This window comes from Terrapene carolina, unplaced genomic scaffold (genome assembly GCF_002925995.2).
Source record: "Terrapene carolina triunguis isolate 2854851 unplaced genomic scaffold, T_m_triunguis-2.0 Scaffold42, whole genome shotgun sequence".
NCBI classification, from domain to species: Eukaryota; Metazoa; Chordata; order Testudines; family Emydidae; genus Terrapene; species Terrapene triunguis.
The window spans coordinates 41,737,666-41,757,099 of NW_020664393.1; the positions used below are offsets into that span (position 1 = coordinate 41,737,666).

At 45.2% G+C, this 19,434-nt stretch overlaps 1 protein-coding gene across 1 annotated transcript in view; it reads right to left on the reverse strand.

Annotated features, from left to right (window-relative positions):
* Positions 1-19,434, reverse strand: part of MLIP (muscular LMNA interacting protein) — a 174,968-nt gene that overhangs the window by 67,499 nt on the left and 88,035 nt on the right. Inside the window, exons 7-11 of the mRNA XM_024220440.1 lie at positions 10,507-10,572; positions 10,334-10,417; positions 10,177-10,236; positions 7,947-7,991; positions 2,691-2,735 (exon numbers count right to left, since the gene is read on the reverse strand). Of these exons, the coding sequence (XP_024076208.1) occupies positions 2,691-2,735; positions 7,947-7,991; positions 10,177-10,236; positions 10,334-10,417; positions 10,507-10,572 (300 nt within the window). The remainder of the gene's footprint in view (positions 1-2,690; positions 2,736-7,946; positions 7,992-10,176; positions 10,237-10,333; positions 10,418-10,506; positions 10,573-19,434) is intronic.

A 19,434-nucleotide genomic window follows, 5' to 3' on the forward strand; every position in this document is an offset into this window, starting at 1 on the left:
GGGGTTGCTCTGTGACTTTGTGGCGGGGGAGGACAGTTTAGAAGCATCATTAGCATCACAACACTAAACCCAGGTTTAAAACATTCCCGCGAAAACAGTAATGAAGACAACGGTGTTCATTAGCAAAACAGAACAGATTTTATTTTTTGGGAAGGGGGTGAAGGGGGTAACTGGGTAAAGAAACGGGGGCAAGTTCAGCTTCTGTGTCCACAAACTTAAAAGTCACTGGGTACCCTGCTCAGTCCTGGAACTGGCTTTCAAAGCCTCCCGGATGCACAGCGCGTCCCGCTGGGATCTTCTAATCGCCCGGCTGTCTGGCTGGGTGTAATCAGCAGCCAGGCTATTTGCCTCAACCTCCCACCCCGCCATAAAGGTCTCCCCCTTGCTCTCACAGAGATTGTGGAGCACGCAGCAAGCTGCTATAACGATGGGGATATTGGTTTCGCTGAGATCACAGCGAGTCAGTAAGCTTCTCCAAGTAAATACCAGTCAGGGCTGCTCGCATGCGGGTGTCCTTGCGCTTCAGGGCAGGGGACAGCAACTCACAAAGTTCCAGGAAAGTCCCCTTCCGCATGCGAAAGTTTCGCAGCCACTGGGATTCATCCCAGACCTGAAGCACTATGCGGTCCCACCAGTCCGTGCTTGTTTCCCGGGCCCAGAATCGCCGTTCAACAAAATCCACATGCCCCATTGCAAACGCGATGTCCTCGGCGCTGGGTGTCGTGGTTTCTGACAGGCGTGTGCTACTCTCGGAGTTCAGGTCCTCACTCCGCTGCCGTAGCCTCCTCGCCTGATTTCTCTCTATCTGCCTCTGTGAAAGGTGGATGATGAGCTGCGAGGCATTGACAACGGTCACAACTGCAGCGATGGTCGCAGCGGGATCCATGCTCGCGGTGCTGTGGCGTCCGCGCTGTTACTGACCAGAAAAGTGCGCGAACTGATTTCCCGCCGGCGCTTTCAAGGAGGGAGGGAGGGCGGGAGTGACGATTGGATGACGACAGTTACCCAAAAGCACCCTCGAGACATTTTTTTCCCCCAGAAGGCATTGCGGGCTCGACCCAGAATTCCAATGGGCAGCGGGGACTGCGAGAACTGTGGGATAGCTGCCCACAGTGCACTGCTTCCAATGTCGACGCTTTCCCTGGTAGTGTGGACTGACAAAGTCGAATTACTGTCCTTGGTGTGGACACACACGTTCGACTTTCTAATATCGATTGCAAATATTCGATTTAACTAAAATCGAACTACTCTCGTAGTGTAGACATACCCTTATTGGCAACCTGACATCACCCTTGTAGCTGGTGTTCACGGGCACAAGAGATGGGTTTGCTATTTTATGTAATTGTATACGGCATGTTTTCTTCATGCATAAGAATGTAACCACTAAGAAGAGTGGTAAACAAAGTAAGGAGAAGAATAAAAACCCCAGGAAAAGTTTTCCTGGGAGGCTTTTGCTTGAGGCTTTTGAAGTTCTCTAGCTACCAGAAACCTGGTGTTCTATTTCCTTTTCTGTGTCGTCGCCACACCCCAAGGCCCCACCCCTGCCACACCTCTTCCTGCCCCTGCTCCGTCCCCACCCCTCCTCTTCCCACCCTGTTCCGAACCCTCCCCTGAAAGGGGCCGTCCCGCCCTCCCTCCCTCCACCTCTTCCTGCCCCCGCTTCTCCCTCTCCTCCCCAGCACCTCCTGCACACCGTAGAACAGCTGATCACTGGTGGGCAGGAGGCACTGGGGGAGAGGAGGAGGAGCTGATTAGCGGGGCCACTGGTGGGTGCTGAGCACCCACTATTTTTTTTTTCTGTGGGTGCCCCAGCCCCGGATCACCCAAGGAGTCGGTGCCTATGGTTATAAACACTGACTGCTCTTCTATTGTTCGGAGAATCTGAATATCCATCTGTCATATTCTGCCCTTGCACACACATGTGCAATGCTGGTCTTGTGGTTAAGGCACTGGACTAGTGCTCCAGAGATATGGAGGAAGTTGACATAATCACTAACTTCCTGTGTCATCATGATCTAGTCACTTATGCCAGATTTTCAGAGGAGTGCAGCAATAAGTGCTATAAAGGGAAGTTCTGGGTGCTGAGCACTTTTGAAAATCTGGTCCTAGGTGCCTGAATGGGATTCGAGCTATACTGACAGTCTGGCCCTGACTATATGGCACAGTTCCTTATCTGTAACGGGGAATAATAAGATTTCCCTACCTCACTAGGCTGCTGTGAGGACAAAATGAAGTTGCTCTACATGAAAGTTGTGTTTTAGTCTTAAAATGCTTCCTAGGGCCTGGTTTTCATCTCACTTTTCACCAGTTTAGCTGTTCTTGATTTAAACAGGTAGAAGCAAGGAGAATAGGGCCCCAGAATTTTGCCTCTATTTAAACAAGTTTTCAAACAAAACTGAAAGATTTTTAAATGGCCACTAAGAGGCAGTGGGCCACCAAGTTACCCAGTCTCTGAGGCCTCTGTCAAAGACCTGCAGTTTGTCCTATGATTCCACCTCACTTGTAGGTATTGGCACACTTTTGCATTCAAATTCATGTTCAGAATGGAAGGAGTAATATACTGCTTATTACTTTCATCTAGAAGCAGGGACCGCAGCTTCCTTCCAAGGACTAAAGAGAGACCCAATAATTTCTTCAGATTTTATGCTTGTAATTTGAAAACCTGCATAGTTCAGACACATGATACATACCAGTTGGCTCTCTGTCACTGAAGGCGTTGGTAAATAAAGATTAGCCTGCAAAAGAGTAAATATATACAGTGTTACATGAACTAGCATAATCCATTATAACAGTCACACGATCTGGGATGAGAAGGAATGCTTATTCACTACAGAGGGGAAACCAGGAAGAGGAATATTTCCATAGATTATCAGTGGTTCCTGGATGATGGAAGGAGTACAACATTTACATTTTATCATGTCACTTGTAGGTATTTTTGTGTTCCTAATGGAAGAAAGGCATTTGAGCAAGAGTATATTCCCCTGAAGAAGTCTTTATATGAGATGTAAAAGTTTGCCTCTGCAGGGTGGACAATTAAAACAACAATCATGAACATGTATTTCTATTTATAGCCCCCACATGAAGGGGCGGGAGGGGAGACAGACAGACACAGGTGTACAGCCCTGACCTGAGCCAGAGGCCTGGCTCTGTGCTACCAGCGTGCCCCTTCCTGTTGAGGGTGGGCCCATGCTGCGCCACACAGCTCCCCTGCCCAGCGCCCCCTGGATCAACTATGCCCGGAGCCCCCCCTACAACCTTTCCACCACAAATGCACAGTGCTGTGCACACACACCCCGCTCAGTGCCCCCCTGCCCACAGCCCCACCACAGCTGCCCAGCACCCCACACAGAACCCCCCACTCGCTAGTTTCCCAATACACACAGATTTCCCCTCCCTCCCTTCCTCCCAGTGCCCTTCCCCAAGGCCCCACCACCACAACTACACAATGCCCCACACAGACCCACACTGCCCAGTGCCCTGACACACACAGATCTCCCCCACTGCCCAGCACCCCCCAACAGGCCCCCACTGTCTAGCACCCCAAAACACACAAACCTCCCCCACTGCCCAGCGCCCTCCACACCCTCACAGGCCAGCACCCCACACACACCTCCCAGACACTCACTCCATCACACCCTGCCCCCTTCCCTGGCTGCAGTCACCAGCCCTGCCGGAAGGTCTCTGGCTCCTAGGGTGAGAGTGGCGAGGGGAGTCTCCAGACTCTCCACATGCTGCACCCGCCACAAGCGTGAGCTCCGTGGCTCCCATTGGCCGGGAAAAGCGGGCAGCACGCAGAGAGCCCCTCCCCACCTGACCCGACCAGACCCTACTAGTTAAAGGGACCTGCCAGGGCGTGAGGTGAGGAGTCCTGGCGGTGCTCACCTGGGGTGGCTCCCATCCCGGGACGCATCCGGCAGGCTGGTCCCTCTGGCTTCTAGGGTCATGGGTCGGGTCAGGTCAGGTCAGGTCGGGGGGAGGGGAGGGCTCTCTGCCCGCTCCCGGCACTTGCAAGCCCTGCCCCTGCACCATGCGGCGCTCCGGGAGCTGCCCCAGGAAGCAGTGAGCGGCGGCACCATGGCTGCGGTGCCGCAGCTGCGGTCCGAACGGTCCCCAATATTGGGACAAAGGCTGTCCCGATCGATGTAAGGTCGGGACGCGGGACAAGTCCCCTAAAATCGGGACTGTCCCGATAATATCGGGACATCTGGTCACCCTAGCCTCAGGTCACTAAACTTAGAGCATTCTTTGGTTAATTAAAAACTCTTCATCTATAATAGTTGGGCTTTGTTGTTACAGCTGCACCATATTAAGGGCCAGATTGTGGCATACGCCTACAGCCTGCACTGGATGGTATTACAGCAGCATCCCAAAGGAGGGATACTGACTGACTCAACCACAATTCCTCCTAGTGGTTTCCAGTAGCAGAGTAGCTCCATCACCCTGGGAGAAGGTAGAACATGCATACCCCTTGCTCCTACCAAACTCCACAGGCTGGTGTTGTCTGGGGGTGGGACCAGGGACCCCATTCACTAACCCAGTGGGGTGAATAGTGCCACCACTGGTCATACACCAGCACAGAGCTCCCCGGTACATTGTTGCTAGTTCCTGCACTTGGCACAATGAAGGAACTCTCCTGGTTCCCTCTCCCACCTTCTTATGCCTGCACGGGGCCAGCCACAGCACTTTCAGGCCTGAGTTTCCACTGCCATGTACTTTGTGAAGTCATTTACATCTGTGGAAAGTGAGTGCAAAATGGGTATCAAGTGCTACGCAAGGAGGAATACTGGTAGTTGAGAATTCAGCCCTTTAATGTTTAAACACCCTTGAGAAAATATCAAGCTATGACCCAAACGATTTGTACAGACTGTTGCCAAGAGGTAGATTACAATAATTCTAACTAATCTGTGTATACATACACTAATATAATGTAAAGAAAATATGTAAATTGGCTTAGCAGGATGACAGCTTTTGCTGTGTCTGATTAACTAAAACAAATTAGTATGCAAAAATCATCTATTTTTCTTCTGTAACCAATGGCACATTTAAGACAGCTTCTCAACAAGCAGCCAATAACAGAAATTATGCATATAAATAATGATAATTATATTGTCAAAATATCATGCTAATCTTTCAAAGTAAATTGAATTTCAGTTGAACAAATTAATAGCTATTTCAGATAAAAGAAACATAGTGCAACTTCCTTGTAAAAAAAAAAAATAAATTAAATTAAATTAAAAAATCATTGCTCCAGGCAAGATCACTAGTCATGAGGTAGTGAGCATACTGGATGAACTCACAGTTTGATATTAATACAATATATGTCCTTACAATGGGTGGCAAATTCAGTCTCAGCAGGTCCATCGCAGAAGTTCCTAGCTTTTGAATTCATTAAGAAGAGACACGGCTTTCTTACTAGTGCAAAATAGGAACCTTGGACCTAATTGTATGTTATTTTGTAGCCCCTTTATATGGCACAAAATAGCCAAAGCAAGCTACCAGAGAATAACCCCAATAAATGGTGATTGCTTGGGTGGTATAGAGCTGTGTTAATGGTTTGAAACTGGCTCTTTCCACAGACCCTGTTATAGGTGGTGTACTAAGTGTAATGTGACCTGGCTATTCCCAGCTGCCCCCGTGGTTCCTTGGAGGCCATGGCCTCAGAGTGTAAGTTAGAGCAGCCTGCAGGATAAGTGATCATAGGGAGGTCCAGACAAAAAGGAATTTGGAGACTCCCCTGGACACACAATATTTGGGAGCTGAACATACAGGAAACTAAGCCTCTAGATCAGGGATCGGCAACCTTTGGCACGCAGCTCGCCAGGGTAACCTCAGCCAGTGACGCTTCCCGCAGCCCCCATTGGCCTGGAGCAGTGAACCGCAGCCAGTGAGAGCTGCGATCGGCCGAACCTACGGACGCGGCAGGTAAACAAACCGGCCCGGCCCACCAGGGTGCTTACTCTGGAGGGCCACGTAGCAAAGGTTGCTGATCCGTGCTCTAGATACACAGGATTTTGTTGGCATTTCTCCAGGCCTAAAGCCTCCTCAACCCCTGATAGTTTTCCTTGAGGCAGCAGTTCTTCTGTCTTCTGGGGAAGCCCTGCAGGTGGCAGCAGTCTTGGCCTTCTGCACTCTTGAGGAGCAGCCATCTGAGGACTTTCATGTGCATTATTCTAGATTCATGTTTCCACCAGCCTAGGGTATTCACCTGCTCCCCAAACCCCCAAATAAACAACTCCAACAATTTCACATTTGGGAACAAAATATAAAAAATTAAACACAGGCAAGAAGACATATATATCTGAGTTGACGTGAGACTTTAAAATGTCAGTGCATTTGTAGAGATCAAAGAAAATGAACCTGACTGTAATCCTACCCTATTAAAAGAGTCACACACGGGTGAGCTCCAAAATATCTCAGCCAGACATTCTAGTCACTGTATGTCTTGTAAGGATAATTCTACTTAAAGAAATATTTCAGGCACAGTTTAGAGATTATAAGAATTACACTGAAATGGTGAACAAAATGCATTCTCATCGTCACCATGCAACGTGTCAGCTTGTTTTTGCATTTCAATAAAAATGAAAATCTCCTTCTATTTAGCACAAACTAGCACACTCTGTCATGTAAAATTCACATTCCGTAGTATGCAATAAAAATACATAACTGCATGCAATTAAAAAAAAATCACTTCTGTAGCTACTTGCTCAGGAAACAAAATTGCATTGATCAAGCAGTGTGCTGGGAACAAGCTGGAAAGTCTTTATTGCTTTTGCCTGCACTGCACCTGATCTGTGACTGAGTAGAAAGATAGACTGGTGAATAATGAGCAGACATATGTCAGCATATGAAAAAATGGGTCATAAGTAAAATAAGGTACCTTCCTTAACTGTTTATCCTAAGGAGAATAAACATGTTGATTGAGTTTAATATGTTTAATAATTAATAAAATAAATGACAAGAGAATTAATTGTGTGTGAGAGTGCACACGTGTGTGTATTTAAGGTGGATAGCAGAGGGAGGATAGCAAAGAGTCAACTTTTCCAGTCACAGTACACATAAGACAAGAACAGCATGGGGCAGTGGAAGTGCAATTATCATCAGAAGAGAATTAGGCCTGCCGGCAAGCATGCGGTGTATCCCCTAAGTTAACAGAAAAATCAAAAATCCTTCCCTCAGTTTCCCCAGCCTCTCTAACAATTGTCCTATTTTCTTCAAAAAAATGCTTCTTAGCCCCATTCTATGGGGACCAGTTCTAGAGGTGACAGGATATTTTGTGCCCATTCAGGACTAAATTGAGGTTTTTCAATATGAGAGGATAGGAATGTCATGCCAAGCAAGTGCTCTTGGTGAGACATTTTGCCTCAGCACCTTTGGGAGTTCTGGAGGGGTGCGAGCCAGAGTGGCCTTTGCTTCATCTTTTAAAGAACATCACATGTGTTAACCCTGTGTATGCAGCCAGGGTTCACTCCGGTCCTCCATGCCCCTCCTTGGGGTGACCTGCCCCTCTGCAGGCATTAACTTCAAGCAGACTTTGGTGACCATTCCTGTACAGAGGTGCATAAGGAAGGAGAGGTTTGGGCATCTTTTCACCCTAACCTGTGCAACTGTAGATGGCAACCAAGGCATGATTGTAAGGATGTATTTGGGTGATACGGACCGTTGTCTACAAAGGAATTAGACTGAGATCACAAGCTCACACCACACTGAAGAGCCACTGGACGGTAAGGCTTGAGGTGGAATTGAAATAGTGGTGAGAGGTGTCAAGTCTCATTTCCAAAGCCTTGAACTATTCACTTCCCCTACCACTGTAAAGAACTTTTCATGTCTTAGATGGATTTACTCCCTTCCCTAAGGCAGACACAGCTATTATTGCAAGAAGGATGCTTAATCCTACAAAATAAGACATTTCTGTAGCTAAAACACGGAGTAATTATAAAGGGACTTACATATCTTGTTTCCCGTCCAGCTGCTCTCTGCAGTGTTGCAGACATCTGTACACAAGATAAATTGATATAACATGCAACCAACAGTAATCTGACAATTCCACGAACTTTTAACTTTGTAGCAAGATATTAACTGCTAAAAGTCTAAGAAACCATCACTCTGCAACCATTATGAAACGTTCATCAGAGAGGTGAGACGTGATTCATTAATGTTTAGCTCTCAGTGTTGAGTAATTGTTTGACTTACTATATTATTATGTGTCATAAAGATGTGACTCCAGCATCTGACCTCATAGTGTTATAGTTGCCCTTAGTATTGTGACCACGTAATCTAGGGTGACCAGATGTCCCAATTTTATAGGGACAGTCCCAATATTTGGGGCTTTTTCTTATATAGGCACCTATTATACACACCTCCACACACCCCATCCCAGTTTTTCACACTTGCTATCTGGTCTCCCTAATGTAATCTCTGGGAACTCAGAATGAATCTGTTAACAGACAGAAGGGGACATATCCAACCCCCAAACAGGATTTCATTTCTATTTGCATAGGAAATGTATTGGAATTATCTTCAGTTCTGTGCTATTATCCAGCAAGAACTGTCTTCTTTCATCTGATTGTCTTCTGCTGTCTGTCTAATCCATGGCATTTCTAAGGCACTCAGACTAAGATATCTGTTGTATCTCTCCTCCCGCTCCTTCTATTTCCCTTATCATTACTCTTTACTCTGGCTTCTTTCCTTCGGGGTCCAATTCTCCACTGTCTTGCACCTGGTGTAATTATATACACCTGTACAAAGTGGTATAAATAGCTATCACAGCAGAAATCTCACTCACCTGTAGTAATATTTTTCAGTCACTTTACTGTATCAAAAAAATGAAAATAAAACAACCTTCCCTTAATCCCACCTGCTTCTCTAACTACTGTTCCATTTCCCTCCCCCTCCTCTTTCTCTTATGAGGCCTATGACTCGTTTCATCATTGCCCTGCTACTCATGAAATCTCTTACACCAGTGAAAAGTCAGTACAGAGTGGGTGTGGAATACTCCCATTCCAGTATGGTAATATTTTACCTCCACTTTGCACTAGTGTAAATGACCAGACAATGTGCAGAGCAACAGCGAGTATTGTCCACTCATAGTGGACCCATTGGCATCAATGGGCTCCATCCTCCAGTCTGCTTTTGCTCTCTCCACTCCACCAAACTTGCCTTGACCAAGGCCACTAATTGTATGCAGCATTGTTGTAGCCATGTCAGTCCCAGGATGTTAGAGATACACGTGGGGAGAGGTAGTATCTTTGACTGGACCAACTTCTATTGGTGAGAGACAAGCTTTCGAGCTCCACAGATCTCTCTTTCAGGTCTGGGAAAAGTACTGAGAGTGTCACAGCTAAATACGTGATTGAACAGATTGTTTAGCATAAGTAGTTATGCATATTCTATGGGACCATTCAGACTGAAGCAGCCTGTTAACACCCCTGCAGTCATAGGCCAAAAAAAGGGGTTAGTTGGTTACAAATTGTTGTAATAACCCAATAAGTTCCTTCCCCTTTGCCAGGTACACTGCTACATCAAAGGGACAGGAAGAGATGGAGCAGCAGGGACTGCCTGAGGAGGCTCCAGCAACCCTACAGAAGGAATACCTGTACTGCCAGCTTCCCCCCAAATACAAATAATCTGGTGCAAGTGGACCTAAAGATTCAGAGTCTCCCCTCTGAACTAAACAGTCACAGTCTTTATGACTTCTCCTAAAATGTAAGTCTTTCCATGCCTCTAGTTTTTCCTCATTGCCCATCTGCTTGCCCTCTCTATATTGTCTGGGTTGAGGGAGTGTAGAAAGCTTGCTGAGGCTCAGCAGTAAGTGGCTAGAGGAGTGGGGTACTCAGCACCTACAGCTGGATTCAGTAACCAGCCTGTTGGCCATTCACTCAGACATCCTGCCTTCTGGAAGGCCAGGTATCTCTGGATTCTTCCCTGACTACTGGACCTTCAAAGGACAAATTCCCTTTCTTCATACACTGCAACTACTCCTGCCTCCAAGTAGATATGTTGCAGTGGAGAGGAAGTGGCTCAAAAGCTGTAGCTGCTCTATTCCTCCCTCTCTCTTCTGTGTCTTTTTGGACACTAAGGGGAGGATCTGTATTGATCTTGCATCTTTTAAGATTATATGTAGCTTTCTACTGTTACATGTTTTGTATCTATGGTATGTGGCCAAGCTTACTCACTTACTTTGCCTACGTCTGAATCCATTGATGTGTGCAGGGAAGATGGAGAAGATTCACACCGGTGCTGAAAAATGGGATTTGAAAGTGCACAGACTTTGTTAATAACAAGAGAAGACGGAAAAGAGAGAAAACATTTACATTCCACATTAGTGCTGTATTACCATAGGCAAGGGATCCTGTAGGACTTGATCAATGGCAGCACAGAGTTCTTCAGTTTGTTGCCTGAGCTGGGCAGGGGAGCACATCTGGAAAAGTAAAAGCAACAGTTGAACTAGCTTTGGCTTTGTGAATCCAACTGAAACACTGGCTGGAGAGATTTATTGTGATTACCTACCTCCGAATGTGTGTCCAAAGTAGTGTCTTCAGTCACTTTTTCTGTTTTAATTGGCTCTTCTAATGCCTAGAGATAAATAAAAAATGTTCTGATGTTAGATTGGCAGAAAATAAAAACAAGTTTTTCAGTGTGAAAGTTTCCCTACTTGGTACTTCCCCGTATCTGCTGGGAAAGAAGATAGCTCTGTACTAAGCTTCGTCAAATGAAAGTGACCATATCTTGAAACATTAAAGATGTTCTGCACAGACAGAGCACCAAATTCCAGTGATATTAGAGAGGGGTGAACCTCCTGGTGAATTTCGTTGTTTGGAGCCTGATTGTTCTTGGAGTTCAGAACAGTAGCTAAGATGAAAAATTTTCCACATGTAATCTAAACCCATTGTCTCCCCACCACTATTTACTTGCAGTATGTTATTTAGGCACTAGATGTCTCTATGTGCTGTATAGCATTCCAGACAAGGTGTGGTCCATGGTAAACAAGAGAATAAGACTGGGACCCAATCTCTGCAGAAGCCTCTTGGTTTGTGTCTGTGGCTGCTTTCTTTAATAAAGGACTCCTGTTTAAGAAGCACTGAGATTCCATATAACTTGACAAAGGATGCAGTAGGGTTTTTTTTTTTGGAAGGGGGGGAGGTTCTAAACAAAAAATTGTATCGATAAAGGAAAACTTTTGCTATACATTAGTAAAAGGAAAACTCCCTAAAGCCTTAATGGCTGAAGTGGGTGCCTTATTTATAAGTATCTGTTTAGATTTCCATTCAATTGTTTTCTCTCTTCCTCTCATCACAATCTCTCCAAAGCAGAACACAAACCCAATGTGCTTTGAATACAGGTCAAACTTTCAAACCCACAAAGTTGGTATCAGCTTCAAATTAGTAAAAATGCTTTGCCCATCTCTAATTCTACCAGTAAGTGCTGAATAACCACAAAAGCCAGGCTTAGAGGAGAATTCAGAACATAATTCCTCTTTTCCTTTCTTCTTCTAGGTTCTGACCTACAGTCTAGTTGCTGTTACCCGGCTCCTGCTTTGAAGTGACTTCCAAGGAGATGCCATGCTGAGATACCATAATTACCCTCAAATCTGCTGGAGAATGATGCTAGACTGCAGGGGTCAGGATCTGTGGATTTTTAAATACATTGTGCTTTTTCAGTTTCCTTTTTATTATTTAATTAAAAAAAATATGAAAAGAGCAAAATATATTTATTTAAAGTTAGTCACCTGCCCGCTGCATGCTCCCTGCTTCAGTGGGGTTCTGTGGGAACAGTGACATCTCAGCATTGTACATGTCAGGACTCCTCATCACACAAGACAGTGTGGTTGCAAAATAAGCATGTGTTTACGTAGTGAGGCGTGGAATACCCCTCTTTACCCAGCTATTGAGGGCATTCAATACAAAATTGTAAAGTTCCTGGTATTTTACTTTTGCTGCTCTTTCAATTATTGTCTGCTGTATTATATATAACATATCCTTTACAAATTTAACTCAAAATGAAAGGCTTCCATCAATCTGAAGTGATTTTTTTTTAAAACAGAACTTTCATTGAAAATGTTTAAATATCTGGGTTTCATTCCAAGTCAAACTGAAAACAAATTCTGAGATCTCAAAACTCTTCACAAAAACGGAAGTAGTGTAACTGGTAATGTGCCTGGATATAAATTAGAAAAACAACCTGTTTTATTTAGATACATAAATCAAATAAACCCTCAGAATGGAGACTCTGCTAAGCTTCTCAAAGAATTCCACCTCCATTAGGATACTGAGCACAGTAAATCACTGAGGAAAAAAAAAAACTTTACATGATCAGAATGCTCCCAGTGGCTGAACACACTCTGAGATGAGGAAACTATTACTTAGCAGCATCTGACTAGTCTTTCCACAAGGTACCACATATGCAAAATACTACAGTGGGCAGTTTGAAAAAACATATGGCTAATCCCTTCGGAATGCAGTCATGGTATGATAGCCACGATCGGGAAATTTGTGCTGCTTGTTGCCCTTGTTGAACCTGGAGAGATGGATAATTTAAATTTTCAAGGCCATTTATCTACAGCCTTTCCCAAGCACTACTTCACTACTGAGAAAAAAGAACCACACACACTAATGAGTTTCACCACTTTTCAATCCCTTTTATTTTCACTCTCCTTCCTTTGGAATGGACAGCGAGATTCCCCCAAAGCACTGGAAGCGATAAGAGGAAATTGATTTATGGGTACTCAGTGCCTGTACCCAAATGGGTTAATTTTAATATACTAATAGTGTATCAAAATATAGCTGAATCTCTTTTTGATCAGTGCAATATTTTGAATTTTCACATGGTTGAAACAAACAGCATGCAAGTGCTGTCAATTATTTGAAAAGAACAATTTTTTAAAATTAAAACTGTCATTTCTCAACCAGCCACTGGTCGTGTCATATAATAATCTTACTTTGCAGCATTATTGCTATCAGCAATATGGAGAGAACAAGCCAAGCTTGTCATCCTGGTCTGCCGATTTAACAGTATGAAAAACAACATTCCTGCTTAAATCCTTCTGTTTAATATTTGAACAAAAGGTGAAGGAGCAATATTTTCAAGGTGAAGTGTAACAGAGAGCGTAAATAAGGTGCTAAGTGCATTTGAGTGTGTAAATCAGATAATTACACGTTTAACTGCTCATTTGTCCTTACACATGTGAGATTTGTGTGGGTGTAATGTATGCATCTCATTGAGATCAATGTTGACAGTATGGCCCTCCAGAATTCCTGTGATTGCTAAACTAGTGGTAAAGCAGAAAGGAAATGGATGAACAATCTGATTTTGAGCCTGGATATTTTATTAGAAGAATCAAGGCACTTTACAGTATAGATTGTACAGAAATCAATCACTTCACCCACTAGTGTAATTATTTTTCAAATGGCTCAAGGCCTATACTCTGTTCGGTACCAGCCACACTCCATAAAAATTGTCTTCTTATCATATGAATTTTCAGAATCCTGTGTTGAGCAAAGCAAGTGAAGGGGTTTTGGTTTTGGTTGTTTGTATTGCGGGGGAGGGGGGGCAGTTTATCTTCATCTTTCTAGCACATTTTTCCTTATCAATACATTTCTAAAGCCTTAGCATGTACAAAAAATCCTTTCCACATGAGGGAGCTTCAACTATCATCAGCTCCTCGTATAATTATATTATTTCTTAAAGATCCCGGGAAATGACTCTGAAAGGATTGACTACCATGAAACTTTGACACAGTTAGAACTCAAAAGTCTGCAATGGCTTTTAAAAAGAAAGAGGGAGCTCCAGAGCCTGCTTTGCAAAATTGTATGTTGACAAATGAGCTCTGCCATTTTAATAATCACACAAACTGATAAATCATTTATTTCCCATTTTACACCTAGCAATGGGTCTCTAACTAGAAGTAAATGTTTTTTTAGTATGACTCTTTGATGCAAGATTTTCATCTGGCAAATGTGTGATTAGGTGGGTTTCCTGGATTTTGTTTTTCCTAGGTGTGTAAATCCTCTTGAAATGTTGTTTTAGACCCATATGATGTTAGTCAAATGATATTGTTTTAATGGGGATCGCAAAACATATCCCTGAATGCTAAATCCAAATAATATAAAATCATTCTCAGTATTTCAAACCAGAATATGATACCATATTTGTATGCTGTTTGGGAAGATCAGAATAGGAAGTCACAGAAACAAACAGCACTTTAACTTGTAAGAAACAGTTATATGTAACTGTACCATAGATATGATAAATATTCCCTCTTGAGAGCTGAAGATCAGCTGCGTAGTGTAGGGCAGGACTTTTTTGGCTTGGGACTCCAGAGTTAAGAAAGGTATAACTGGAGGTTTTGCATTAATGACTTGTACAATTTGATTCTAGAATATTTGAAAACCAAACAAATGTTGTTGAGTCTGAAGAAGGTTTTATTTAAAGGATTATCTACTCAAGGCTCTATTTTAAAAATCCCTTCTATTCAGGGGAAACATTGTATTAATACAGTCCTGAGAGTAGCTTTAAGGAGACTTCTACTATAGGTAACTTTGAGTCAGTTTGCTCAGTATTCTTTGAAATAAAGCCCTCTCTCATGATCCATTTTGAGTGAAAGACACCTTTACAGCACATTTGATAAATGAAATCTCTAAATAATTGATATGTTATGTCTGAAAAAGAAATAATCTGTTCCGGAGCTGGAATTTTTGAATTAGAATCTAACCTCATAATATTTAAATAATGGAGGATAAGAATCAAGGCCCATGGGATAATTTAGAATACAAAACAACCTACAGTTACAGTAGATGACCTATCTTTTCTTACACTTGCTGAACAAAGGTAATATGTTACTCGATGTTATGAGGCCCCATCCCTTCTGCACAGTGATTGAAGGGTTGGTCCTGTCATTATCTGACACTGTATGCTGTGATACAAGGGAAAAGGAAATGCCTCAGTAATGAAAAAGATACCAGTGTGGGGTGTATGTTCAGCACAGCACATAAGTAGTAAGGAAACACGTGTTCCAAAAAAGATTTTGAGAATTAATTGTGCCAAATATTATAATGTAGTAAGTTTATGAAGACACAACCCTTTAACATTTCAAAATACACATTTTTACTGTCACACATAGCTAGAATCACTTTGATGACTGCCCGTAGCAGATTGGTAGGTAGCCCACTAGAGTCACACTGCCACTGGAACGTGGTGGGGATAAAGAGGTGGATTGAATTCCACTGATCTAGGTGGAATTTTGAAACAAACTGATTTCTGACTGCATGGGGTAAGTGTAGAGCAGAAGGGAGGAGGCAATAATGTAAACTCGCTTCCTGAAGGACTAAGGAAATAAGCTAAGCTTGTGAAAGTAACTTTCAGTGGAGGGGGGGGGGGGAAATGGCACATTTTATTTTGGCTCACTCCCCAGTAGAGCTAACACCTTTGGATTACAGAGGTCCTGGTTTGGAATTTCAGCTTCACAAGCAAAGTTCAACCACTGAATGGAGTATTCCACCAGTTAGATACACCTTGCTTGGGCTGGCTTGACAACAGATAGCAACATAACAGTTGAGAATGAGAGTAGGATTGTATATGTTTGCATTGCTAAGGGAAGGAAAGAACATACGATGTAGCATGATGCATTGTCTATGTGAAAAGAAATTGAGTTACTCTTAGGCCTGGTCTACACTAGGCTTTTATGTCGAATTTAGCGCCGTTACATCGAATTAACCCTGCACCCGTCCACACCACGAAGCTATTTAGTTCGACATAGAGCTCTCTTAAATTCGACTTCTGTACTCCTCCCCAACGAGAGGAGTAGCGCTAAATTCGAAATGGCCATATCGAATTAGGCTCGGTGTGGATGGAAATCGACGCTAATAGCTCCGGGAGCTATCCCACAGTGCACCACTCTGTTGACGCTCTGGACAGCAGTCCGAGCTCGGATGCTCTGACCAGCCACACAGGAAAAGCCCCGGGAAAATTTGAATTCCCTTTCCTGTCTGGGCAGTTTGAATCTCATTTCCTGTTTGGACATCGTGGCGAGCTCAGCAGCACTGGCAACGATGCAGAGCTCTCCAGCAGAGATGGCCGTGCAATCTAATAGAAAGAGGGCCCCAGCATGGACTGATCGTGAAGTCTTGGATCTCATCGCTGTGTGGGGCGATGAGTCCGTGCTTTCACAGCTGCGCTCCAAAAGAAGGAATGCAAAGATCTACGAGAAGATCTCAAAAGCCATGGCAGAGAGAGGATACAGCCGGGATGCAACGCAGTGCCGCGTGAAAATCAAGGAGCTGAGACAAGGCTACCAAAAAACCAAAGAGGCAAACGGACGCTCCGGATCCAAGCCCCACACATCACGTTTCTACGAGGCACTGCATTCCATCCTAGGTGCGGCCGCCACCACTACCCCACCACTGACCGTGGACTCTGAGGATGGGATGTTGTCCGCGGCCGGTTCCTCGTCGGACATGTTAGCGGACGGGGAAGATGAAGACGGAGATGAGGAGGACGAGGCAGTCGACAGCACTGGCACCGCTGATTTCCCCGACAGCCAGGAGCTCTTCATCACCCTTACCGAGATCCCCTACCAACCGTCCCCAGCCGTTAGCCCAGACACAGAATCAGGGGAAGGATCAAGCAGTAAGTGCTTTAAACATCTAAACATTTATTTTTAACAGAACTGGAATATTTATAATATTAACAATGTGTTTTTCATGAACTTATTTAAACATCTAAACTTTTATGTACAACAGAACTGGAATATTTATAATATTAACAGTGAGTTTTTCATGATTTCTTTGCCTTAGGCGCTTAACTATTTAAAAAAAATAGTCCCAACTATTTAAAAAAAATCAAACAATGTCTGGTTTTTCATGATTCTCCAGGCAAAGACGCTCCACTCTTTACTTCCTGCCAGTGCAGCTACACCAAAATACGGTCTATATGGCCGGGGATTGACGCGAAATCCTCATGGGAGAACTCTTCATACGTCTCATGGAGGTACCTTTCCAGCCTGTTCATCAGGTTCCTGGGTAGGGCGATCTTATTTGGTCCCCCATGGTACAAGACGTTTCCCCGCCATGACACAATCAAGTATTCTGGGATCATCGCAAGGCAGAGCATGGCAGCATACGGCCCTGGTTTTTGCATGCTTTCCCTAAGCATGCGTTCCTTCTCGCTGTCCGAGATCCTCATTAGGGTGATGTAGCTCATGATGCCCTGCTTTGAATTAGGGAGGGGAATGTTAGTATTGGGACTGCTTTACAGCCACGCGATGGAGGGAGAGGGGCAGCATACAGGGATCTTTCCCTGGGACAGCCGCGAGGGGGTGGGACAGGGGCAGAGTTCATGCTAGCCTGATTGCTGCCAGCAGAGACTGGCATTGCTTTCAATGTGAAAGGAGGCCAGTGCTACTATTACAGTTTTAAGCAGCCACAAGTCTACGGCTTACCATGTTTGCCTGCGACAGAAGTTCAGGTGTCCCGCCCCGCTTCTCAGATCGGCAGTGCAAGACCCCAGGCACTGAAGGCGAGGGCCGAAAATTCGACCTTGTCCTGAGTGCGCATGTGAGAGGTGCAGTGCATGGTCTTGTTCACAGAGAAAGACTATGTTCTTTGTTCACAACAAAATTAATCTGTCTCAGGAATTCACTCCCTTTTTCCCATTCCCACAGACACATCTGCGACTGTCTCCCAACCCAGCCTGGCATCACACTCCCAGAGGGTAGCGCAGATTAGGCGGAGGAAGAAGAAGACGCATGAGGACATGTTCTCAGAACTAATGGGCTGCTCCCGAGCCCAGGCAGCCCAGCAGACACAGTGGAGGGAGAACTTGTCCCAAATGCACCGAGCAATCATGGAATGGGAGGAGAGGTGGCGTCAAGAGGACCAGCAGGCGACTCAAACGCTGCTTGGACTAATGAGGGAGCAAACGGACACGCTCCGGCGCCTTGTGGATGTTCTGCAAGACCGGAGGCAGGAGGACAGAGCCCCGCTGCAATCTATCTCTAACTGCCCTCCCCCGCCACCAAGTCCCACACCCCCCTCACCCAAAGTCCAAAGAAGGAGGGGGGGCAAGGGCCGTTAAAACTTTCAGTCAACCCCTGCAGACTGCTCAAAATTTGAAAAGTCCTTTCCTACCCACCTCACACAAGTTTCCCCCCACCCCGTTTCATGTGTGGTTCATAATAAAATATTCGTTTCTGTTAATTACTGTTTCCATGATTTTCTTTTGGAGGAGAGTCTGTCTGAAGGAGGGGAAGGGGCTTGGTAATTGGACAGGACAGTCACCTTTAGCAGGGTACAGAGGCGGGGGCAGGTCCAGCATCAGGACACATACACAGTGCAGTCACTAGTTACCCTGGTCAGTCTGGGAGGTGGTTTTCATGTTCTGGGGGGGGGGGGGTTGCTCTGTGACTTTGTGGCGGGGGAGGGCAGTTACTGATCTTATGCAGCGGTCCTTATCCTGGATCACAGAGCCACGCAGCAGGGGATCTGTAACCCTCCTCCCCCTGCCAGAAAGTCACCTAGCCGACACATACACGCAGTCCCGCCCAGGAGTGCTGGCAGGCTCCGTTGAAACAACCAGTCCACCACTGCAGAGCCTGTCATTCCTGGAGTTTAGAAGCATCATTTGCATCAGAACACTAAACCCACCCCCCGCCACAGTCTGCATCCCCGGTTTAAAACATTCCCGCGAAAACAGTAATAAAGACAACGGTGTTCATTAACAAAACAGAACTGATTTTATTTTTTGGGAAGGGGGTGAAGGGGGTATGTAGCTGGAGAGGATAGTCAACATAAACTGGGTAAAGAAACGGTGGCAGGTTGAGCTTCTGTGTCCACAAACTTAACAGTCACTGGTTACCCTGCTCAGTCAGGAACCTAGCTTTCAAAGCCTCCCGGATGCACAGCTCGTCCCGCTGGGATCTTCTAATCGCCCGGCTGTCTGGCTGGGCGTAATCTGAAGCCAGGGTATTTGCCTCAACCTCCCACCCCGCCATAAAGGTCTCCCCCTTGCTCTCACATAGATTGTGGAGCACACAGCAAGCTGCAATAACAATGGGGATATTGGTTTCGCTGAGGTCACAGCGAGTCAGTAAGCTTCTCCATCTCCCCTTGAGACGGCCAAAAGCACACTCCACCACCATTCTGCACTTGCTCAGACGGTAGTTGAACAGTTCTTTTTCTGTGTCCAGGGCGCCAGTATAGGGCTTCATGAGCCAGGGCATTAGCGGGTATGCTGGGTCCCCGAGGATCACTGTAGGCATCTCCACATCCCCAAGAGTTATTTTGTGGTCCGGGAAGTAAATACCTTCCTGCAGCCGTCTAAACAGACCAGAGTTCCTGAACACGCGAGCGTCATGAACCTTGCCCGGCCATCCGACGTTGATGTTGGTAAAACGTCCCCTATGGTCCACCAGTGCTTGCAGCACCATTGAAAAGTAGCCCTTTC